The sequence below is a fragment of the Heliangelus exortis genome, chromosome 1 (genome assembly GCF_036169615.1).
Source record: "Heliangelus exortis chromosome 1, bHelExo1.hap1, whole genome shotgun sequence".
NCBI classification, from domain to species: domain Eukaryota; kingdom Metazoa; phylum Chordata; class Aves; order Apodiformes; family Trochilidae; genus Heliangelus; species Heliangelus exortis.
The window spans coordinates 169,453,472-169,478,756 of record NC_092422.1 but is presented as its reverse complement, the minus strand read 5'-3'; the positions used below and the strand labels follow the sequence as shown (position 1 = coordinate 169,478,756).

The window sequence follows — 25,285 nt, the reverse complement described above, 5'->3', positions numbered from 1 at the left end:
ATCCTTTAAACTTTTTTGGCCAAGATCTTCATCCACTGTAAATCAGCAAAGCTCAGTTGTAAGTTGATATAGCTATGCTGATTTACAAAAGTAGAGGGCTTCAGCCTCCTAATAAAAAGGGTACTTTAATCCCACTCTTCTGTCAATTATTTCATTACTAATTGCAATTCTGGTTTTTTCCACTTACAAAACTGTCTTGCTTATACTTTGAAAATATTGTTAAATTCCTGTTTCTTATATTCCATAATGAAGTGTCACAACCTCCTACGATAACTCAGCAATCTCCAAAAGATTACATTGTTGACCCTCGAGAGAATATTGTAATACAGTGTGAAGCAAAAGGAAAGCCACCTCCTAGGTTAGTAGCATTTTGTTTTGCTTTTGTTGGCCTAATAGCATAGGAAAACTAAGAGAAAATAATGTAACTTTTGTAAACTAACAAGTATGTGCATATGTGTGTGCTGGCACATGCAGGAATGTGTGTATTCCTCCTACCTCTATAATTTAAACATACCTGATAATCGCAAAAATTTTACTCTTCTACTCCTTGAAATTTAAACTTTTCTATAGTAATCAAGTAACTGTAGTGTTATTTTTTCCTTATTTATAAAGTTTCTCCTTTATTTATTAAACAGAATTCAATTTTTACAGGAGGAGATAGGTACATGCCCATGGAAAGCACTAAGAGGAATGCCAGAGTGTGACCAGGATCACATTCCAAATTTAGCCATAGTGTCTAAGAAGATGGGACATTGCCTAAAAGCAGAGTAGCTCTAATAATTTATTTTTTTTTTCTGTAAATCATTCAGTTTTATGAGGGCTCATACTGAAATACCCAAGCACATCACTGGGAGTTGTGTGACCTTTATCTGTTTTAACGAGCAGTAGCCTTGATTTGCCAAGTGTATTTTGTAGCCTTAAGCTTTGGTCTCGGCAGAAAGTGTAACCCTGCATATAGATCAGGTTCCTGATCATCTTCTTCCATTTAAGTCCTTGTTTCAGTGTGTTGAAATGCTTGAAAATTATTCATTTCAAGATGCTGGGTACCTGCACTGGAAATAGCTGTAGCCGTGATGCATCCTGACATTGCTAATAACTGCTTCTGATTTCAGAGACTATAAAGAGAAATGTGCATTTCTCTCTTCTCACTAGTGTTACGCTACAACTAACAGGCAAGGTCACTCTATAATAGCTCATTCAGACACACAGAGCTCCTTAAATGTACTTCTTGTGAGTAACCAGTGTTTTTTCTACATTATTCCTTCTTTTTGCCTTGGGAGCATGGTCATTATCATGCTGTTCTGCAGAATGAAGAAGGTGGAGATTATCTGGATACTGTGACTTTTTCTAGTGTTAGTGGTAGGAGTGCCCTGAAGTTGATGTGTTTACCAGCATTTTAATTTATCAGGCACAATGACATTCTCAACAGTCTGCGTGTTGACCTGGAGGATCAGATGATTATCGTGTGCTTTGGGACATCTGTACTGCTTCTGCAGATGTTTCTATTGAAGGCCTTTTTTGGGTTGGATTTACCTAGGAGACTACGAGCATTGTCTGTGAGACTGACACATGAGTTATGTGCAAGGGTTCTTTGCTGTACAGTCTCATCTTTCCCATCAAACTTCTGTCTCACTTTGCTCCCCTGCTACAGAGGAACTGACAGGATTTAGGTGCATAGTTTTCCAATGAGAAAGATAGGCCTGTGCTTAGTTTTGCTTGGTTTTAAAGATAGGACATCCAAATAATTTATTTCAATACTTATTCCAATCCATCAGACCTGCAAATGCATACTGGAACTTGAGCTGCTTCAGAAAGCTGAGAGTGTGAATTGTTTCTAAAAAGAAGTCAAATTCTCATTGGTGAGAAAAGCTGGCATTAAGGTTTATGGATGTGCAGCTACACACAGCTTGAGCAACAAGGATTCTGACATCTCAAATTGAATTTGGTATCTTGAATTCAAGGATTTGTACCACATTTGGCACCTCTCATTTGAAGCTACATTACAATTCCCTGTATTGCTTAGCGTTACTGATAGCAGAATATTACAGAAACCCCAGGTTCTGTAGTTTCACCCACAAGGTCATAAGAAACAGGTTCACTGTTTGTTCATTATCACACTAGACCTCCCAAAACCACTGCAGTGTGGTGCAGTGTGGCTGGGCAGGTCCAGTTCTTCTGCTCTCCCCCACCACAAAGTGTGAACAGTATGTGCAGTCTCGTCTCCTATGTCAAAAGGTCAGACTGCAATTTAAATCACTTAAAATTTGAGCTTCTCTAGTACCACATATGTTTATACTTTTAGGAAGCATTCTAACCAGTAAGCATATAGAGTATTTAAGAAGCTCAAATGGAGCAAGTAGGAAAAACTCTGTTAGCAGCGTTTAAAATTGCAATTGCTCAGCACTCCACAGGCCTTGGTCCGGCTCTCTGTAAATACACTTTTGGCCATTAGCAATGCATAAATAAGAAAGTGGTGCTTAAAGTAGCATGAGTGAATCTCTGATCTTTTTACATTATGTTTTGGGTTCTAATAGTCTTTATTTTTTATGACTACTTTTCCAATCATCTCATGCTTTGAGTAACACCAGTACAAATTTATTGGATCAATTAAGGTCTATCATCCTGCAAAATTTCATTTAAATGATCATGGTTGTTTGTGTGAGAGTAGTTAAAAGAAATCAAACAACACATATTTTAATTCACTTACATAACTTTAAAAATGGCCAAACCAATTAAAAGAAATAGACTCCTGCTGGGACCTGAGATGACACATTTCAGCCCAGAGCAAGTTTTCAAATCCAGGTTTATAAACCCTTTCAGCAATAGGTTTTATAATGGAAATGCTAATGCAGCTTTAGCAATATCAGTTCTCACAGATGTTACTGTGTCATCTTTAGTAGAAAGCAAATCAGTTCCTTTCCATGTGCAATTAACTTCAGAATCTTTTAATGTAATTTTTTTTTTTAAATTGACTTTGAAATGGTTCCTGTTAGCAAGTTCAGCCAAGCCTTTTATCTTAAAGTATTGCTAGATTTCTTATTTTAAAAGTCTTCTATTACTTCATTAGTTAATTCAGTTTGGTAATAAGTCTTATAAGCTAAAAAAATCCCCACCATATATTATTGAAAGTTTCTTTTTTCTTCTTTCTCTGCATACAATCCACAAAAGATAACTGAAGAAGAAACTTTTCTTTTTTATTTTTATTATTTTAGCTTCTCCTGGACACGCAATGGAACGCATTTTGATATTGATAAAGATGCACAGGTGACAATGAAACCAAATTCAGGGACTCTTGTCATAAATATTATGAATGGTGGGAAGGCAGAAGCCTATGAAGGTGTCTATCAGTGTACAGCAAGGAATGAACGAGGAGCAGCCATTTCCAACAACATCGTTATCAGGCCTTCTAGTAAGTGAAGCTCTTAATGATTATAAAATGGGAAACACTTTGGAATGCTTATGCTTTGCTTTTTTCTCCTTCTAACTTCAAAATTTAATGATCAAGGTGATGGTGTTAAAAGGTATTGTATAGTTTCTGATATTCAGATTTAATAATATTCATAATATTAAATAATATAATATTAAATATCACATTAATAATATAGTAAAATTAAATAAACATTAAATTAATAGTATTAAATTAATAATGATTGATTGTATATTAATAGTTATAGAATAAATAATATTCATAATATTAAATAATATTTAATAATATTCTGATATTCAGATTTAATAAAAGATTTTGTCCAATATTCCTTAGAAAATTTAACAACCAAAATACTTATCTTTTTGTACATCTGGATGACCTATCATGCTTAAAATCTGATATATATATGATGCTACAATTAAAGTATTTAAATCTTTAATGCACATGATTCATGTGGCCATTTTTTATTCTCTTTCTCATGCATATATTCCATAGTTTGTATGATAGCTTTTATCCAGAACAGATTTGGACGAAAAAGAGGATAAAGCTAAAAGATTTTGGTTAATGATAGACTGTTTCTACAGCTTTTAATGTGATTTTTATCTTTTATGTCAGACCAGTTTTCCAAGCTCATCAGATTAAGATAATTCTCTCGTGTTCAAATAAAACTGTTTGTGTAAAATACTCTTTCAGAAAGCTCTACTTTTTTCCCTAATGTAATACATGATTGTTCGGGGGTTTTTGTTTGTTTTGGTTTTGGGTTTTTCTTTTTTTGCATTATCATAGTTAAAACTTTCCAGGATACTGTTATATAACCTTTTGTGAGTAGACAAAATAATTTGAATAAGTTGATTAAACTTTCAGCAAATCATTGCTGTACAAAATACTTTTAAAAAAATCCATACTTTTCTCTCAAGAAAACATAAAAAACCCTAAAAATTAAATATTTAGTTAACATGAAAGGTCCTGAGGCATGTAGCTGTTTTGTTTTTCTGGAATATTATGTGCATTTCTTTCTGAAATTCTGGAATTTTCATCAATCCATGGTTTGTATGTGTGTTAAAATTATTTTCCTTAGGATCCCCTTTGTGGACAAAAGAAAAACTAGAACCCAATCATGTTCGAGAAGGTGATTCACTAGTACTACACTGCAGACCTCCTGTTGGCTTACCACCACCTATAATATTTTGGATGGATAATGGTGAGTTCGTTTTTTATGTATAATTAGTTCATTTTTTCAGTTTTTCGACATAGCTGATCATTGCATACCAAGCCTACAGATGGTGGTTTCCCTCTAAGTTAAGGTTCAAAGAATTTCCATTCCTGTAGAAATGAAGAAACAAGCAGACATGCAGCCTAAAAGCATGAAGCCAAAAGCATCTGGAGATCTTAATGTAAGTTGTGAATTAACATGCTGGGGAAGAGTGGGAAGACGAGGGAGCTCTAGAGGAAACTTCAGGAGGTCTGCATATTTACAAACCTTCCAACAGCATAAATGGAACAAATGTGGAGTCTGCAGATCATAACAATGGAGTGTGTATTATAATTGAGATGAGCATGTTCTTGTTCTCCCTTAGCTTTCCAGAGGCTGCCTCAAAGTGAAAGAGTTTCCCAAGGTCTGAATGGAGACCTTTATTTTTCAAATGTACAACCAGAAGACACCCGGGAGGACTATATCTGCTATGCAAGATTTAATCATACACAAACTATACAGCAGAAACAACCCATTTCTGTAAAAGTCTTTTCAAGTAGGTATTGCATTGTCTAATTACATGCTTACATAGTATTTATCCAGAATTCTCAAGTTATTTGCCAGTGTTAAGTAGTGCTACACTAGAGAGTTTTGCTGTTGTAATTCTGAATAAGAAATTACGTTACTGTATAAACTTGGAATGTAATCCCCAGTTTTCCTGACATATAGTTCATTTTCAAAGTTGTCTTTTTTTCCTCTTTGCCAGCTTTTTTCTTTTGAAAAAATGGTTTGTAAGATTTAAAGTATTGAAGAGAGGGAGTGTAAAAAAAGAACAGTTTTCAAATGGTTTTCATATCCAAGAGTATAAAGTTATTATGATTATTATAACTATTGAAACAAATTAATCAATCACTTGCTTAACTCACCATGGCCACATCATCACCTTTTGATTCCCCACTATTTTGATTTATCCCTCTTGTATGCATTCTTCATGATATTCTGTTTATTTCAGTGGATTCATTGAATGACACTATAGCTGCTAATTTGAGTGACACTGATATTTATGGTGGTGAGTTATACTGGTCCCCACTGATGCTCCCTGTTTCACAGTAGCATTTAGTTAACTAACTTCACCTCCACGGCTACTTAACCTTTTGCTCCCTCTTCAGTTTCTAATAAAGGTGCTATTAGTGCTGGTGATAATACATGCTTTAAAAAGGGACTGCACAGTGTGATCCTTTCAAATATGTAATGTTTCTATGTTACTGCACTACATGGCTCATAAGTACAAACTCTTATGAGTCCTTTCACACTGGGGCAGATTTTACAAATTTTGTATTCCATTTCTTCTGTACTGTGTTGCTTGTTTATATTTTTACTCCAATTAAACTATTAGTTTGGTATGTTCATTATCACTAGGACTATTCAATATCACATGCTGCATAATAAGTAACCTCGATTGAGCATTTAACAGATGCACCTCACATCTAATAGTTTCTTCAATGTGCCACTCATTTTTAACATGTTTCATAACTGTATAGCTGGAATGAATTGATCAAAATACAAACACTTTAATACTATCTGTATAAACAGCTTTGTAGGCAAAAGATGACTTTTGTCTGTCTGGTCTTTAAGCTGATCTTTGCATTAATATGTGTCAAGTAGTCTTGTATATTGTGAATTAAAATCCTTCTGAATGAGTGTATGTGTTTTTAGTGAGGTTGACTTTGAACCAACACTGATCTTGTAATACATGAAGTTCTAGACTCCTCACTTGATATTTTGTGAAATAGAAAGTATGTGTTTTTTATTCTATTTTTGTAATTTTTCTTGTCAAACGAGGCTTTGTATATAGTAAAGCATGACATAGGAATCTAAAATAAAACAGGGCACAGAATATTTTAATTATCTGTATAAAAATAAGCTGCCATTCAGGAATAACCATTAAATAGGCACCTGTACACAGAATGATATTTTAGCTACAGTTAATGAGGAAAACACCATTCTGTTGGCTCACAACTCAGAAATACCAGAGGTAATTCTTTTGATTTTTTTGTAATCTTGCAAAATGAGTCAGCAGTCCTGAGCAGTGCTGAAACTCAGGAGATTAGTTGTTGCCTGTGATTCTCAACTGTATTCTTGACTCTAGTTGGCCATTTCCTACTAACTTTATGTTGTTTGTGTACTAATTTGTAAGGAATTCACAGCACACACTGTATTAAAATTAAGTTCCCTATTTATGTTTCTCTATCAGTAAACCCTGTACCCTTTTAAACAAGAGTCTATTATGTTTCTGCTCACATTTAAAAAAAATACAATAATTTAGACTAGTTATATGAATAATTTTTTTTATGTAGAGAGTGGTGAAACATGAGGACAGGTTGCCCAGAGAGGTGGTAGATGCCCCATCCCTGGAAACATTCCAGGCCAGGCTGTATGGGCTTCTAAACAACCTGATCCCTGCTCACTGCAGGGGGGGTTGGACTAGATGGCCTCTAAAGACCTCTTCCAACCCATGCTGTCCTACAATCCTGTGATTTTATGATTCAGACTGCTACTGTATTTCAGAGCAATTTAGTATATTTATATAGCTGCAAGAGAACATTAAAGTATTTACAGAAATCACATTTTTATTACAGAAATCACTCTTATTCTGACTTCCATGAAGGCATTTGAAATACCATAATGCTTCAAAAGCCACCAGAGCATAATGTAGGAAATGGGTCTGATATCTTTCTCTTTACTGTGTTTTTTTCTTGCAGATGAATCAATGTTTTTTTATTACCAGAATGGGGAGCGTCTTGATTTAAAGCTGTGTAGAAAATATTTTACAATACATATTGCAAAAGGGAGTGTACCTTTTATCCCCGGGGTTTTTATTTCTGCATACAATAATTTTGCTTTATTTGTCTTTTGATGAAAGCCCAGAAATTTTTGGTGACTTTCAGTCTTGATCTATAACTCACATCAGCGACCTCTTGCTCCCAGTAATAGTTCTGCTGAAGTGAATAGGGGCTACTTGGGATTAAGGTTCAGCACCCATCCATCAGGCTGCATAGTTGTCTATGTAAAAACTGTGTATCAGTTTCTACCATCTTTAATAATGACATTTTTCATATATGTGTTCAAAATTCCAGCATTTAACATGTTGAGATATGTTCTGTCTGTCAAAATCCTAATTTGTTGAGCTGTGCAGTTGTGTAACACAATGATTTTTAATTAAATGGCAAATGTGGAGCAAAGTATCTGTCCAAATGGTGAGATTGGACTGAGTATTAAATTCTAGAAATTAATTTATTTTTTTGTTCTTGTTCCAGCAAAGCCTGTTACAGAGAGGCAGCCAGTTCTTCTAACACCAACAGGTAGCACAAGTACTAAAGTGGAACTAAGAGGAAATGTGCTTTTGTTGGAGTGCATCGCAGCAGGATTGTGAGTTGCTTTTTTAGATGGTGTTTTTCTAAATAAAAATGCAGAGACAGAGGGAAACATGTCAAAGGTGCTTAAAATCTCACTACCATGTAAGCTTAGGTATTTCAAAGAATAGAAATTCAAAATGGATAGAGTTCTTTTAAGGAAGTTCACCATTTACTTGGGGATCAGCAGATTTTTGAACTGTGAATATAAATACAAATTCTGCCTCTCATATACCCAGACCCTAGGCACAGAATTCAGTTTGTACCATTATTTTTTAAAAGGACACTAGCAAGAAATGCCATGGGGTAAGTTTAGACACATCTCTGCTGAACTGTTCTCGGGAGTCAAGCCTCTTTTTTCCCCCCTGCAATCATCAGGCTCTCAAATTATATAAAAATTGGTAAGAATCTGCTGTTCTAACCTGAAAAATCTGCTTGCATAGGCTGATAATTACTTAGTACATCAGCTAGGTAGGAGCTGTTAAAACATACCTTCAGCTTCTTACATCCAATTTCTCATTGTAATTGAGTTTAATTGGTACGTGTTTCTTCCATGTAATGCAAGCTCACTTCTGCTGGTTATTGTGCAAGTAGAAAATTGCTAAAGAACAATTTAATTTAATGAATCAATTTGATCTTAAATCACTCTCATTCTCAGGAGGCAATCTGAGAATAGATGGGTTAGTACAGAAGTGGAGAATCTTTAGTACCTGTTTCAGGAGCTGCAAACATGTTTACAGTGCACAAAAGGACTTAATGCAGAGTGCTTGGACATAATTGCAAAGGATGTAGCACAGCATCATGCACATGTGTTCACTTGCATAAGTTCCAAAGGGTACATTCATGCACAAGCTTGACAGAGTTTGACACAAGTGCAGCTTTTCTGTCTCAGCAGTGGTCAGCTCAGGTGTCTGCATCAGCACCTCTAGCAGAACCACATCTGTGAGAACCACATCAGCTCAAGAATCTTCATCCACAATATAGTTACATGCATTTGGAAATGAATGAAAGTATACAGTGATCCAAACTCCAGTAAAATGGCTGGATAGAAACTAAGAAAAATTAGAATATTATAATTTATATGGCTTTCTGTTGTGATCTAAAAAAAATCAATGAGAGAAGCTTACAGATTTGTCCATGAAGGGCCAGATTGAGAGTTTTTTGAAAAAACTATCTGATTACTGACAGGATAATTAAAAGTCAACTTTGCTAGGTGATCTCCTATAAAATGTATGATATATAGGCTCCTAAGTGAATATTTGCCTTGAATCATTGCCATTTGAGAGAAGACATTATACTCAATATGCAACACCTTATCATTTCTTGTAATTTTGAAAGTTCATCTCCATGTGTTTGGACAACTTTCAGCTTTGGCGAACATGGGGCATAGCCAAGATTTAGACATGGTGCTATAACAAGTATCTATACTTGACTCAGCACTGATGTTTTTTTCTTGATTTCTCATAGGAAACATTTCTGTCTTCTTACAGCTCTGCTGTATAATTAATGATGTTCATGAAGCATAAGGATATTTCTCATTGAAGGATCATTATAAACTTGTAATTATCTAGAAGCTTCCTTTTGAAGCACCTTGTAGTATCAATACAATTAGATTTGAAATACACTGGTGTTCATTTATTAACATGATTTTTTAGATTAATCAGCAGACAAATGTATTCTCTAATTATTAAGCCTATGAACAGATGGTCATTGACAGTGTTTGTGAGGCTTGTCATTTCCTAGAAACAAATGCTGGCATACTTTGCACATTTACTGGAGGTGCCCCAATATCTGGGTAAAGGCACTTAAAATAATTATTTTTAAAATATGTGTTAAAAAAATAAATGTGTTGAACTCTTGTCTTCCTTTTCCCCACCCCCTAAATATGACCTGTGCTTTTCCTTCTGCAGACCCACACCAGTAATCCGATGGATTAAAGAGGGTGGAGAACTGCCAGCCAACAGAACATTTTTTGAAAACTTTAAGAAAACTCTTAAGATTACAGATGTTTCTGAAGCTGACTCTGGGAACTACAAATGCATAGCAAGAAATACCTTAGGTTCTGCTCATCATGTCATTTCAGTAACTGTGAAAGGTAATACTATAATAATCTTTAATGTCAGTGTCCAGAATGCAAGATTGAAGCAAGCTTTCTGGGGTAAAATGTAGCTGAAAGGGTGAATGATAATGGTAAAAAGAAAACCCTGAAGAAGTTATCATTAAACCAACTGAATTCTACCACTGGAAGGATTTTACTATCTCTAATAGCTTTTTCTTTTTTAATATGGTACTTTGTAAAACATCAGGCTAAATTAGAGATTGTACTGTGACAGTAGCAAAATAATTTCTTATCTTGTTCCAATGCTAAGTTCATTTTACATCGTTTGATTATCTACCATTAGACTGCTGCTTTCCCTTGTTTGTATTCTTCCCTCCCATGTCTCCTCTTCATCTCTTTATTTTCTGCATCTTTTCTGCTTTCCAGTCATGTAGCCCAGAATCTTTCTCTTCTCTATTTTACTATTGTCTTAGGGTCTTATATTCTACTTCCTTTTTCTAATGAACATTAATTAACATTTAATTGAAATTTCTAGTTTTCTATCTTCTTCATGCTTTTCACCCAAGATAGTGTCTTACTTGTTCTAAAAGCACTTGCAGTATGGTTGTCCAAATAGGAATTGTAAGTATGTTTTGAATACCATGAAACAAAAAAAACCCCAAAACCTGGAATGACAGCTAATTAGGCATTGATGTAATCAACTGTAGTGCTTACTCTGCATGCTAGGCAGACATTTATTTTGTTGTAGACCCACATTATTCTATGGTCATATTCAGCCTCTTTTTAAAGAGCAGAAGTTTAATTTTCTGTTGTCATCTGTTCATCAATCAGAAATCTGAAATTTAATTGCAAGACATGATAGCATATGCAATTTGTGGTTATTCCACCCTTGACATGAAATCTCTTTGTGTAATCAAACCTGAATTAATTTCTAAGAGCCTAACTGCTGTGAGCATGGGTATCTCCAGAATAAATCAAAAGACCACTGCAGTCTCTGCAAATGCCATACTCAGATAAATTTTGCTTCTTTAGGAAAGGCCAATTAAGGCAGGCAACCCTAAATGAAACAAAAAAACTCTTGATGATTATTTTAGAATTTTAATGCAATGGGTAGTCAGTAGCTCAGTTTAACCAAAGTATAATCTATGAGTTAAACATTAAGTATCAGATACACATGTTAACACACACTTATATAAATTAACACTGTAAGTCTGTATCTATACATACCTTGTTTGAATTGTGTTTTGTATTACCATGACAGCACCTTATGATTTTCTGTAAATAATTTTGGAAATCAATTGCTCTGTTTCTCTTCCTAACCCTAGCTGCCCCATACTGGATAACAGCACCCAGAAACTTAGTCTTGTCTCCTGGAGAACATGGGAATTTGATCTGCAGAGCTAATGGCAACCCAAAGCCTGATATAAGTTGGTTGGCAAATGGCGTTCCCATAGCAAGTAAGATTCTTAATTATCTTGTGGGAGCATGAGTAAGAGAATATGAGGAACATCAGGGCATTTTTTTTCAAATATAAATTAGAAGTATATATTTGAGTAGTTTTTGCTTGACAGGTAATGCTAAACTATAAAGGTGATAAAAAATACTGTGGTTCATAAAAGTGAAACAATAAAACATGCTTCTAATGTGCTTGAGAGCACATAAAATTGTGACTATGCTCCTGGTTATTCTGTCTGGTCTTCTACTGGTACTGTCCTTGTGGAGATGGGGCAGTAGGAAGAGAGGGAAATATCTCTTTTGTAGGAATATTGCTGGGGTGTAATTTTTAACCACTGTGTTTCCATGGCAGCCACGTTTGCTAGCTCTCTCCTTTGCCACCCCACTGCAACACTGATTTTTGTCTAGGAATCATAAAGCTGATATGAAAAGTCAAGTCCTCACCTGTGGGTGTGTAGAGCACTTCTGCAGGATTTGCAACTTAGAGTTTGTTTGAGCCTCCCAGGTTTCTGAACTAAAAAGCAGCAGCAGCGAAACTGCCCGAATGTGTCAGCAAGTGCCTGGCAAAGAGCTTGTGCCAAGCAAGTGGCAGAGAAAAGGAACCCCTAAGGCAGTGCAACAGCTGTTTCTGTGTTCATGGGAAGAAAAGGAACTCTGAATTGATGATTGAGTCACTTAATTGTTGCAGTGTTATGACTGGCAACGCTGCATGACAGGGACAGGGTAGCTGCTATGTATAGCTCAACTTGGGAAGAACTTGCTGGGGGACACTGCAGTCTGTTCTTGGCTTGCACTCAGCATAGCCTGTGCTGTAAAATCACATTTGATTCTTCTACCCTTGTCCTTCCTCTTTAGCAGAAAGACCTTATAAAAATAATCCACACTGTTAACTCATGAGAAATGGTGTGCTTTAAAGCAGTGGTCTCTGCTGAGCTATTGAAAGTGTGATAGTGGAACTTGTAGAAGTTTCAGGAGATGGCTAAATCTGTTGATGGAGTAAATGTCACAGAGCATGGGAGATGGAGGAGGTTTTTCTATGTTTACAATATAGGTAAAAGCAACAGGTAAATAAGAATCCTCATTAGAGCTGTTCAAAATATTTATGATACAAGAGACAATAAACTGAATGGAAGGGAAAAACAAGAAACTTTGAGGGGAAAATCAAGGGTGTATAGTGAAACATAGAAATATTTAGCAAAGAACCCATTTCAGGAATTCTAATTAAATGTAAGTTAAGATCACAAGCCTGAGATTTAATATGACAGATTTGTCTTGGTTACATAAGTTCTTTAAGCTGACATTAACCTCACCAAACAATTATATTATAGGAAAGGAGGAAAATATCAATGTGATTTTGTATTGTATATACTGTATGTAAATAAATCATAGTGCATGCCCTATAATCCAGGTCTGGTACCTGTCCCACTCTTTTCTTTTTGGGTTTTTGTCTCATCTTCCTTACCATTTTCTGTATAGTTACCATGAACTCTTTTTTGTTTGTTTTGAGGAGATTTTTATCCTGCTATTCTGCTGGTTTAACTCTTCTTTTCAGGCCTCCTGACTAATGGAATCTTTTTCACCTGGCTATGAGATCTACCTTTGCCTTGCACTGCTTCCTTGTCAAAGCTGGAGTAGATGCTGTTCAAATGACAGAAAATTACATTTTCCAGAATTGCAGGATATCAGTCATACATTAAGAAGTTTTCAGAAGCAGCTGTAGGATTTTACAAGATTTCCCAAATACAAGGGCAGCATATATTCACTGTCTGGCCTTTAGAAATCAGTACACAGAGTCTTATTGAAGGGAACTCAGTAAAATTGAAGAGACTTTAATTAAATTGCCCACTCGAGACTTTAATTAAATTAACTGCCCAGCACTGGTAGGAAAAAAATAATAAATAACACAGGAAATAAACAACTGGGTAGCTCAGCCTTATGTTAAAGGTCTTTTTCACTGCTGAGAAAAGCTGAAGTTTTATCCACCTTAAATAGTTAGGTGCAAGTTTATGGATACTCCAGTACACTGAGTCTGTCAGGGCATCTAAGATAGAGAAGCCTCGTGATCTCAGAAAGTGCCCTTGTGACAATACTTGTGTTTTTGTATTATTCTGAGTTACCAAAAGCTGTCTTGTAATTACCAAGTACAGTGTGCTTTTTTGTTCACTTGTTACTAAATTATGGAACTGAGCCTCATTTCTCCCAATTGAATGATTAGTGAATCACTGTAAAGGGAAAGTAAAGCAGCTGTTTCAGCTTCAGGGCAGTGCTGAGAGGGCTACACCCATGGCAGGATTTCAAAGAAAGAGAGCTACATTTGAATTTCAAAGCCCTGCTGTCATCAGACATCCCACAATGTGCCTCCTGTGGCCCTGTAATCTGTTTGCAATACTTTAATTTTCTATTGGAAAGCACAACCAGGAGATGCTTAATTCTTCCGGTTTTGTTTTTCCATAATAGAGTGAGACAAGGAAGGGAGAATGTTGAAGAAGGAACCATTCGTCCATATCTCAGGCAAAGGGTGAGGCTTAAATACCAAAGGGGAAGAGGAAAGAATGAAGAAAAATATAGTGTGTCTTAAGCATCTGCGAACAAAATAATTGCAATGGTGTGAATTTTGTTGCAGATTTTATTAATCAGAGTAAAAAGATATTTTTAAGGGAAGCTTTTAGGTTTTTTGAATTATTTTAACCAATTTTCTTCAGTAATAATGCTTGAGAGAAAAACTCCAACATGTCTGTGAAGCAAGTTGCTTCAGACACGCTGGAGTGATAAGGACCTAACCTCCTTATGTTTACACACAGGAGTAATTTGAACTCGCATGCACAGTCCTGTTGAGGTCAATTAGAAATACTTTGGCAAGTTGCAATTGAAAGTTCAGGCCATGAGTCTGCCTTGCCTTGTGCTTCAATTAACACTTAAGATCTGCATTATTTATACCCCAGCATAATCTGTTGTGTTTTACTGCTTAGGTATTCAGCATGGTTCTACAAAAGGGAAACCATGCATAAAGCATCTCAAGTTTTAAGAAAGTAACAACCCAGATTAATTGGGAAGGGGAACCACTTTCATAATTGGGCTTCAGAAGGGCATTGCAAATACTACACAAAAGACTAATTTATTGGTTCAGTGGTTTATAGTTCATGATGAGCTATTAAATATTAAATACACACACATTTACACAAAGTAGTGCACTGAAAGACTCTGTTTATCTTCTTTCAACATGTTCCTTACTTGTGTGTATCACATTTCACACTGAATCTTAGGTTTTAGTTAGTCTCCACTAGTAATCACATTGAATTTAAGGGAGAAACATTAGCCCTTAGATTTCCTTCATGAAAGGCCTTGATAATCCCTGGCTGAGAGATTTGTCACCCGTCATGTTCTCTGTGAATACACACACAAGCTGTTCAGCGTTGCCATGGGAGGGTGGGGGGAAATCTGCTGGACTCTGATGCCCAAAGGACTGCAGTCTCAGAGATGTCTGCCAGGGCAGGCATTTGTCCACTGCTTCTGCTTTCATGGTACTGAAACCATGCATCTAGCCTAGGACCTACAGCAGATAAAAAGACCTTTGATAATCAGGTTTGCTTATGCATAACTGTGGCTAGTGCAGGTAATGGTTTGTTGGCCCTTAGGAGTTAATAGGACTATCAGAATCTGAAAGTTGGAAAAAAGAATTTTAGTGATCACAGGAAAATATTTTGCTGGGGAGCAGGTAAGATTGGTAAGAAAAGTATATGACATCTTCTTTGATGTCCTACCTCTTCCAGAAATAAGTCTTTGTCAGTTCACTGCAAGGGATCAAGTAAGGCAAAACTGAATTACTTCAATTTCTTGGTTTTCTTGGTTTAATCTTGGTTTCACCCTGTAGGTCCTCAAATGTCTGGTACACTCTACTCCCTGCCCTTGCTATTTCACTACCAGTTTTTCAACTCCAAAAGCATAGCTGCTAATTCCACCTTGCCTTCACCTCCCAAAAAAGGAAGAAAAAAGGATCTAAATCACATAGCATTCTACAAATATATAATACTCTATTTAGGCAAAATGAGCAGAGATGTGAGGGAACAGGTCTATCTTGATTAATAGCCCCTAATTTGGGCTTTCAGATGCTATGAGGAAAGTCTGCTACAACCAGAGAAATGTCAACTGGATGCTCATCCATCATCATTATGATGGATGCTCATCCATCATAATTGGATGTTCATTCCCTCCCCATAAAGGGGCTTCTTATCAAGCCACAAGGATGAACACACACTGGATGTTCCTCACAGTTTTCTTGGCTGGTTGATTGATACCATTAAACCTCCTTTTATCACTTTCTTCTGTTGTCATAGCTAATCTATCTGAAAAGAGATGTCCGGAAATATTTGTTCTTTAAAAATCCCATTACAGTCAATCAATTGTAGTTAGTTTTAACCACAGAAAGAATCTTCTAGTTTTGCAAATTCTTGCTATATTCATAAATTACCCATGAATGTGAGTTTCTGGAAGAATAATCAGGTCAAGAAGTATACTTGTAGCAAGTTACTGTAATATAAACAACCCTGTGATCCTATCAGAACTTGAAAAGCATATATAAGCATCACTCTGCAAGGACCATATGTTTCTACACTCGTATCCTTGCTTTCTTCATGTATTTCCATAATAGCAGGGTCTTCAAAGCTATCTCTGAAGTGAGAGTTACTGAAAATCACAGCTGAAGAGCCAGTAGTGATATCATGTGCCCATTTACAGTCACTATTATTTGTGCATAAACTTAAGGACAGAATTACAGTAGTAGTAGAGCTACAATGAATGTTCAGTATAAAAATCTAAATCAAATAATTGTCTCAGCTTCTCTGAGAAGCTAATGTTCTACTATTGATGCAAAATGATAGCTCAGCCTTACTGAAGAAATGTGTGAATAAACACTGTAACTCTTAAAACAATAGACTTTGTGTTGTTACATTTGTTTTCCAGCAATCCTGTACAGCCACTGTGAACACATAGCAGGACTGATTACTTTTCATTCATAACTTTGACTTGCTAAAAAAGATTGAGGCATGTAAAGACAGTAATGAATATTTCTGCCTTTTTTTTTTTTTTAAAGAGAAATTATTCTGTTCCTTCACTGTGTTTCTTCTGGAACATTTTACTGGTTTGGTAAGATTAGTTCTTACACATGCCAAAGATGTGTGTGTTCTCACTGATAGAGGGAAAAAGCAGTCATGTCATTTTGTTCTTTTCTTTTCCAGCTTGTTTTCAGCCAGAGGGAATAATCTCTAGCACATCTGAGGACGACATCAGCATTTGCTCTGCAGAATAGAAACAGTTAGCCCTCAGAACTAACAACTCATAACTTCAACTAAAATTGTAATCCACAACATGCTTGAGGGAAAAAATCTGCAGTATTCTAGGTTACATCAAAAAGCAACAAAAGCCACCCTAGTTCAGTGCCCTCTGGAACGTGGAGTCTAAGTTATCAGAGCTGAGAACTTCTGAAGTCAGCTGAATCTCATACTCTGTTGTATTTCAGAATGTGGTAATAATATAAGGAACTATGAATTTCAAGAATGGTGATTTGCACACTATTTTTAAAGAATATCAAATTGCAAATCACAATCAGAAATACATACCTCCTTCCCAGTGAATTATTTTTCCATCTACATTGTTAGGTTGTTTTTAAAGCCACAATATCCCAGCATAGCTGGGGATGAAAGGACCATCTAGTCCAACCTGCCTGCCTGCAGCAGGGTGATAGCTGCATCTGGTTGGACAGGACTGTGTCCAAAAAGATTTGGATTATCTTTGGATTATCTCCAAGGACAGAGAGACTTAAGAGACATCACCTCCTTGGGCATTATGTTTCAGGGTTTGACCACTCTCACAATGAAGCTTTTCATTTGTGTTTAAGTTAAACCCCCCCCACAACTCCTAGCAATGGATTTCCCCTCCAACCCCCACCCCCATTCAATTTTAAATAGAGCTTTAAAAATCTGAGCTAGAGAATTTGAAGGTGGGAAACTAACTTCAGGTCTTAATCATTTTCTGCCCCAAACACCTATCTTACAGATCAGGCTGAAGTTTGTATAATTTATTTGAACTGATAACATTATATAATATCCTTCCACTATCTGCTGGAGCAGGGGGTTGGACCAGATGACCTCCAGAGCTCCCTTTCAGCATCAATGTTTCTCTGTGTGTGAGCACAGCATCATGGGCTTAATAACATTAAAGCAGCATCTTGATTTTAGGGTCTGGCCCTGCAAAACTTGGTGTAGTCCATGGGCAAAGATGTGTGTGTTCTGTTGGTGTTGCGTGGGAGGGTGAGGTATGTCAGAGGACAGACTGTTGAATAGATGCCAGGCTCCACATGGAGCTTCCTAAAGTCTGTGCCCTTCAGCATGCAAGTGGCTGGAGCAGTCTCAAGGAAGCAGAGACTAATCTGACACTTTCCTCAGTTTGGTTTTTTTCCTCTTGGGGCTGGGACTCACAGCCTGAAGCTCTTTCCTGAGAACAGACACCTACTTCCATTCCCTCAAATAAGAGGGACATCTTTTCACCTTTTTTTTTTTTTACTGTTTTTCTTTCTTTTTTTCTCTTTATTCCTCTTTTTCTTTTTTTCTTCTTTCTTTCCTTCTTGTTTTTCCTCTTCTTTTTTCTCTCCTTTTTTCTTTTTTTTTCTTCTTTTTTTTTTTTTCCTTTTTCTTATTTCTTTTTCTCTTTCTTCTTTTTTCTTTTTTTCTCCTTTTTTCTTTCTCTTTTCTTTTTTTCTTTTTTCTTTTTTTTCTTTTTTGTTTTCTTTTTGTTTTGTTTTGTTTTGGGTTTTTTTATTTATTTATTATTATTTTTTTTTTTCTTCCTTCTTCAATACAGCAATGGGAAGGGAAGATGCCCTTCTTTCCATAGGACAATTTCATGGTTAGATCATTCTCTTAAGATCCAGTTCCAGTCATAGAGGACTGAACTAACAGCTTCCATCTCTCTAAAGGGGCCCAACCATCAGCCTTGAAGGTATTAGGTACAGGAGAGGAGGAGGAATCCATGCCCCTCTTAAAGCTCTGTGTTCAGAGAATGCTGCAAGATTCAGAGGACAGGAGTGGAGAGAAACCCAGAGTCCAGGGCTAGAAGGAGCCATGATTAGAAGTGCTGCAGGCTGATCTCCTGTCTCCTGGGAGGGTGGTTGTGCCTATTTTCCATTTAAGAGTGATTTGTATGCAGAAACAGAGCACTTCTCACAGCTGACTGGCCTGCCTGCTGGGCTACTCACCTGCTCCATCTATTTTCAGATCATGGATTTTTTTTAATGAAAATGTCATTTACATAGAATAGGAAGCAAAGTGGAACATGGAACACAATAGGAAGCAAAGCAAAAGAGGAGAAAAATACATGCCTGCAATCCAGCCTCCCAGGGAATAAGCACTTTAAATTCCAGTAATACCTTTTTCTTCCCTTCTGAAGTTTTTGAATTTGTGATATTGAAAATTTGTGATATTGCTTTATGAAACTCAAAGTGATGGAAGAGTTAAAAATGGAGTTGAAAACTGTTCTTGAGGCATCTGTGTGGAAATTTACATAATTACTTTACATGCAAAATGGTCTTAGTGTTCAGCCAAGATGATAATACCCTTAAGCAGGAGCATAGAACTGGAGTCCCCTTCATCTGTCCCCTTTCATTTTTCACTCTAAGAGAATTCAGTAACAAATTGGAGAAAATATAGGAGAAATTCCTCCGTTTTCCTTAAAAATGGGCACTGGGATATTGACTGAATCAAAAGGCTTTGCCACTTGAAAAATCAATGTAATTTACTTAATTGATCTTTTCTATGAATCCAAAGAAATGAGAAATTATTTTATATGGAAGTGTCTTCCACAAATACACGCTCAAGTTCTAATAATATATATGAGTGTCAATTTTGATGATGCAGCCAATTTACTTATGCATATATGTGTTTATATTCATATAGATATTTTCACCATTAACTTTCAATATTAATAATACTTTGATGTGTTTTGATTTAATATTTACTTAAAATATTTTAGTTGGTGCAGTTTTATGCATTGCAGCATTACAGCTGTTTTTTCTCTGTTGTATCTCTTCATTTCCATCCACTTGTGTCATAACTGGCAGCTATTATTCTTCAGTAATATTTCAGAATTTTATTTTTTGTTATATTCTTGATTTTTCTGAGATGCAAGAGCTGTTTGACAGCTCAGGCTGTTACAGAACAGTTGATGAAATGGCATTGTGTAATTCTTAGAAAAGGGAAAGAGTGCCACCTACTGAACTACTATTACTGCTCTGAGGACTTGATTTTGCCTGAAAAAATTACTTGTTTTCCTGTGAAATAGTTTTCAACTGTGTAAGGCTATATTTATGTTTGGATAATTATTTATGATATAACAACTAGCTTGAGAAGCTGAAACCTTTAAGTCACAGAGAATTGTCAAGTTCCAGTGTTGTTCTAACATCTTTCAACACTCAAATATCTCCTGATTTTTTTCATATATTGTCTGTATTTGCTAAATCTTGTCATATTAATTTTTTTCCTCTATAGTGCATGCAAAATACCATCTCATCTTCACTTCTTTGAAAAAAAAGCAACAAGAAAAACCTTCAAAAAAATGGAAACTGTACCATTCTGGGTTAAATATGTGTAGAATTGGAAGAAAGTCCTTAATTATATTGAAATTCACATCTTAAACAGTGAACAGTCAGGGTAATAGTAGAAAGGGCATATTGGTCTTTCAAATTGTATCTTCTTTTGAGAAGTATGAAACATACAGTTCAGAAGCAATTCAGGAAAAACTATTTTTTTCTTTTTTACCTCAACAGTTGCTCCAGAGGATCCCAGCAGAAAGGTAGATGGTGATACCATTATTTTCTCACATGTGCAAGAAAGGTCAAGTGCTGTCTATCAGTGCAATGCTTCTAATGAATATGGATACTTGCTAGCAAATGCATTTGTGAATGTTCTGGGTAAGAAACAGACTTTGTATTTTTTTGTTTTCTTGCATATTCCATTATCTCTGGCTGCTTCACAGGCTGCATACTCAAGCCGTGCTTGAGCTCTTCAGGCGGAATGAATGTGTTCCCTAAGCCCTTGCTTTTTTGGCAGGATATTCCTGAATTTCACTTTTACTATTCATAAGATGGATAATTGTGAAATCTGGGGAAAGTTTGGAAGAAACTTTATCACTTTTTGTTTGGTTGGTTTTGGTTTTTTTTTTCTGTAAATCAAGCAAACAGAAAAATAACTAATAAGGCAGGAATTAGTATTCCTTAGTAGATTTCAGTACACTTTCATTGACTATTGCAAGGGGACATGAGTATGCATTTGTCTTTAAGGCCTTGCAAGAACATACTTCTTATTCCAAGACTCAGTAGTTCTTGCTGAATTTAACAAAGCTATGAAAAAAATCCTAGGCAGAACGACCTTTAGAGACTCCTCTGTAGGAAGCGGCAGATGTTTTGATTAAGAGGCACTGTCCTTTAAATGAAATAACTCCCTTTGGTTCCATTGTTCCTTTTAAAAATGTAGATGTTTAACAAAAAATACATCTTAGCTTCTTTCTGTCTGCAGATTTGTTCTGAATTATGTAGTTCAGTCTGTTCCCAGGAGTTGCTCTGCTTGAAGGATGTTACATGTTTCAAATGAAACCATTGCCTTTGGCACCCATCCCTATTGCTTGTCAATGGGAAAGAAGCTTTTGTTTTACACTAAATAATTTTTCTACATTAATGTTTTCTCAGGCTACTGGCAGTAGTGTTTATTTGGACCTAGACTGAGACCAGAAATCCCTTCAGAGAAGGATGTTAACATATAACTCTTTAGGCCATTCTGAATGTGTTGGTATTTTGTATTTGTATCTTTGTATCTATAAGCAGATACCTTTTGTCTTTTCAGCTGAGCCACCCAGAATTCTAACTCCTGCTAATAAACTGTATCAAGTCATCGCAGATAGTCCTGCATTGCTAGACTGTGCTTATTTTGGGTCACCTAAGCCTGAAATTGAATGGTAAGCTGTAATTGTTGTGCTTAAGTAAAAAGAGACAGCTGTGTCTATGGAAACAGCATTTCAAGTTTTAGATCCCTTTTTACTCTATTTACAATTTAAAATAGTGTATTCTTAAGTGTATGCTGATTACAATACACTAATTCAGTATAACATATATTTAATGTGACAGCAGTTATCTCCTGAAAGTTAGCTTAAATTTCATGATTTTATTCTGTCTGTATTTTCTAGTGGGACAGTCCAAACTTTACATTTTCTGATGATAAAATACAACAGAGTTTAAGTATGATTTTGATAATGATGTTACTTTTTTTTATATAAAGGTTTAAGGGAGTGAAAGGTAGCATCTTGCGTGGCAATGAATATGTTTTCCATGATAATGGAACCCTGGAAATTCCAGTGGCTCAGAAGGATAGTACTGGTACATACACTTGTGTAGCAAGGAATGAATTAGGAAAGACACAAAATGAGGTGCAATTGGAAGTTAAAGGTAAGAAATTAATCACTCTTTGATCACAGGTTAGCATGGAAATTCAGACTTTCTAAATACCTAATAGTTGTTTTACATTTCAGATCCAACAATGATAATCAAACAGCCAGAATACAAAGTGATTCAGAGATATGGCCAAGTTTCATTTGAGTGTATAATAAAACATGATTCCACCTTATCACCAACAGTTATATGGTTGAAGGACAATGATGAATTGCCAGATGATGAAAGGTATGGACAAGATAATTTTCCTTTATTTTTAATTTTCTATTTTCTTTTGACTGCTCCTTTTCTGATCTTTGAAAGGAACATATTAGCCTACTTACAGTTGCCAGAGAAGACTGATAAATATAATGACTATTTATGGTGAAAATATAGAATTCAAAATCAAAGAATGTATTAAAAATCTGAATTGTGCACATTGTATGCATCAGTTGTAAGGAAAAGATAATTGGCATAGAAGCCAAAGGGATAAGGAAGGCTATTTTGCTCTAGATCACAGATAATGAAAAGTAATTTTAACATATTTGGAATTAAAAGTACTTTAGGACAAAGAGTTACTGTAAGATGGTCAAGAACACTGTGGAAAAGGCTGACAGAGTCCCATAGCCTACATTGCTGTCTCAGTATTTGCTGAAATACACAAGTATATGGGAATTGATCATGTTTTACTGAAGTTTCTTGTAATAGTACCAGTTACTGACTGTGACTGGTCAGTATTCAATCACTGAATCTATTGTATTTACAGGTTTTTAGTTGGTAAAGACAACTTGACAATTATGAATGTAACTGATAAAGATGATGGAACATACACTTGCATAGTTAATACTACTCTGGACAGTGTTTCAGCAAGTGCTGTGCTGACTGTTGTTGGTAAGAATACTCTCAAACTTTATGATATCAGATCTGTGTTTAATTACTGTTAAGTATAAAAACAGCATTAGATTTCAAATGAAAAGCACAAACATAGGCTTGGTTTGTAGGGCAGGACAAAGGAAATGTCACTTGTTTGTAAATGTTTCAGTTTATTAAAATAGAATCTTAGCCTAAAGTTTGCCTTTCAATCAGGTACTTATTAAAAGGCTCAGTAGATACAGGACACATTCAGCTTCATGCTGTGTAGTTTTATAGTTGGGTCACATATTGCAGAGTATTTGAACATCAGAATCTGTTTGGCAAGTTACTCCTCAAAAAGACCAAGCATGCTTGATTGTATGACTTTACAAGGCTTTTCTTTTTTAATTAGTTCTCTCTGTTGAGTTTCTGGGATTGCAGATTGTTGCAAAATATGTCACTTTGCCCCAGTTTTTAAAAAAGTTTTAATTATATATTCCAAATTATTCTCACTGGAGTTCAAGCTGAGATTCAAAGTCAAGTATGCTTCTGTTTTAATATTGTGTTGTGGTCTTATTTCTATCTGGGAATGGCATGCTCCAAACCTCTTGTACTTCTTTAAAAGTTTTAATAAGATCGCTTACTTAATTTATTTTCTCGATCTTACCAAAAATGGGCAAAATACTCAAAAATACCCCTTGCTTTATCTCTAATAATTACAGTCTTTAGCTACTTACAGTGTTCTTTCTCTATGGCTACTAACTGATTAAATCCTTTATATTAATGTTCTTTTCAGCTGCTCCCCCAACTCCAGCTATCATTTACGGTAAACTAATATGAACTCTTTCTACATCATCTGCCAGATATATTTCTCATTTACCTATTACAAAGTGCAACATCTTTTCTTTTTTCCCTTTTTCCTGTGATTTTGTGTGTGTACGTGTGTGTTTTCATCCCATTTTACCAACTGCTTCATTACTGGAATACTGGACTTAGGAATTTTACAGTGCAGGCTGATTTTTATTTTAGGGAATAAATAATTTTCAGAGATAAAGTATTTTTATTTACAGTTGTTTCCAGTGTGATAATGCTTTTCTTATAGAGGACACTGTAATGCAAATTAGCTTTATAATAAATGAAAGATCTAAGAGGTAAAGCCACCTGTTCATTGAAAACTAATTCACTATGGAAGCATTTGCACCAATCAAATTATTGCTTTAGATGATAGCTTTAGGCCCCTTGTGCTTTACTTCATAGTTTGTGTTCAGTTTCTGTCACTCATAAAATGGATAGGTCTGTATTGAACATCTTGGTTTATGATTGGTAAAGCTGCAAAGGATTTTAAAATTAAATAGGAAATTCACAAAAACCTCCTTCTGTCAGGTGCAGTCTTGACAGCATGCAGCCTTTAATTTGGTAATATTTTTTTCTGAATTTGTATTTAAAAATGCAGTATAATTTGCTTAAAAATACCCTTAAGTCTGAGTGACTTAAGTACTTTTGTGTAAAATCTATCACATTCAGTGAAAATGCTTATGTATTCTGAAATCAACCTACTCATTATTCTTGATTTTTGTGTAACAAATCACATAATGAATTATTTTCCTCAATTTGGAATGGATAATTACATCTTTATGCATTATGAGGATGTATATAGCAGCTTGCTTGGTATTCAGGATTTTTTTTAATGTAGCACAAAATAAATGACTTAGTAACTTGCAATTAGTTTTTATTTGAACTACAGTTGTTTTGAATTCACATGCAAAACATTCATAGTGATTCTAGAAAAGCTTCTTTGATCTGAATGCTGCTTTATTTTTCTGTTTTATTAAACATTTCTAGTTACAATAGATAACCTCACATAATTATTCAAAGATAAACTAAACATGAGTTTCATAATTCTTTGCATCTCATAGCAATTTTATACTACATTGCAATCAGATGTAGATAAAGTTTAATAGACTCTTGCTAATGTTCAGAAGCTTCCAGATACATCACTTCTCCATTTTATCTCTTATGTGTCAGTTGCATGCTAATGGTCATTAAATCATTCTTATGTAAGCGAGGCCCTCTTGTATTTGTGGAATTCTTATGACTGGAATGTAAGGATTTTTTCAAAGCTGAAACTACATATTCTGGTGGGTTATTTGCTTTGTGTTCACTTGATTTACAGCTCGGCCAAATCCACCCTTTGACTTGGAACTGACAGGTCAGCTGGAAAGAAGCATTGAACTCTCATGGATACCAGGAGATGAGAATAACAGCCCCATTACAAGTATGTCACAGCATTGTGTTAACCCTTCTCAGGTCCTAAAGACTTCTGAGATAAATTTTGTGTGCCATGGGGGAGGATGGTAAATGAATATGCTACATTTTCCATTTATTTACAGAACAAAAATTCACTGAATATCCTCTGCTG

The 25,285-nt window shown here is 35.5% G+C and overlaps 1 protein-coding gene across 28 annotated transcripts in view; it reads left to right on the top strand.

Moving 5' to 3' along the window:
- The window catches only part of NRCAM (neuronal cell adhesion molecule), a 151,291-nt gene that overhangs the window by 88,458 nt on the left and 37,548 nt on the right, over positions 1-25,285 (top strand). For 10 of the 28 annotated variants that reach the window (XM_071733600.1, XM_071733612.1, XM_071733602.1 and 7 more), the window contains 15 exons: positions 253-358; positions 3,213-3,409; positions 4,506-4,628; positions 5,005-5,175; positions 5,632-5,688; positions 7,937-8,048; positions 9,943-10,127; positions 11,417-11,548; positions 20,362-20,505; positions 21,434-21,545; positions 21,866-22,032; positions 22,116-22,263; positions 22,781-22,905; positions 23,663-23,692; positions 25,040-25,141. In XM_071733600.1, the coding sequence (XP_071589701.1) occupies positions 253-358; positions 3,213-3,409; positions 4,506-4,628; positions 5,005-5,175; positions 5,632-5,688; positions 7,937-8,048; positions 9,943-10,127; positions 11,417-11,548; positions 20,362-20,505; positions 21,434-21,545; positions 21,866-22,032; positions 22,116-22,263; positions 22,781-22,905; positions 23,663-23,692; positions 25,040-25,141 (1,911 nt within the window). The remainder of the gene's footprint in view (positions 1-252; positions 359-3,212; positions 3,410-4,505; positions 4,629-5,004; positions 5,176-5,631; positions 5,689-7,936; positions 8,049-9,942; positions 10,128-11,416; positions 11,549-20,361; positions 20,506-21,433; positions 21,546-21,865; positions 22,033-22,115; positions 22,264-22,780; positions 22,906-23,662; positions 23,693-25,039; positions 25,142-25,285) is intronic. The other 18 variants (XM_071733614.1, XM_071733618.1, XM_071733615.1 and 15 more) reach the window with 4 other exon arrangements.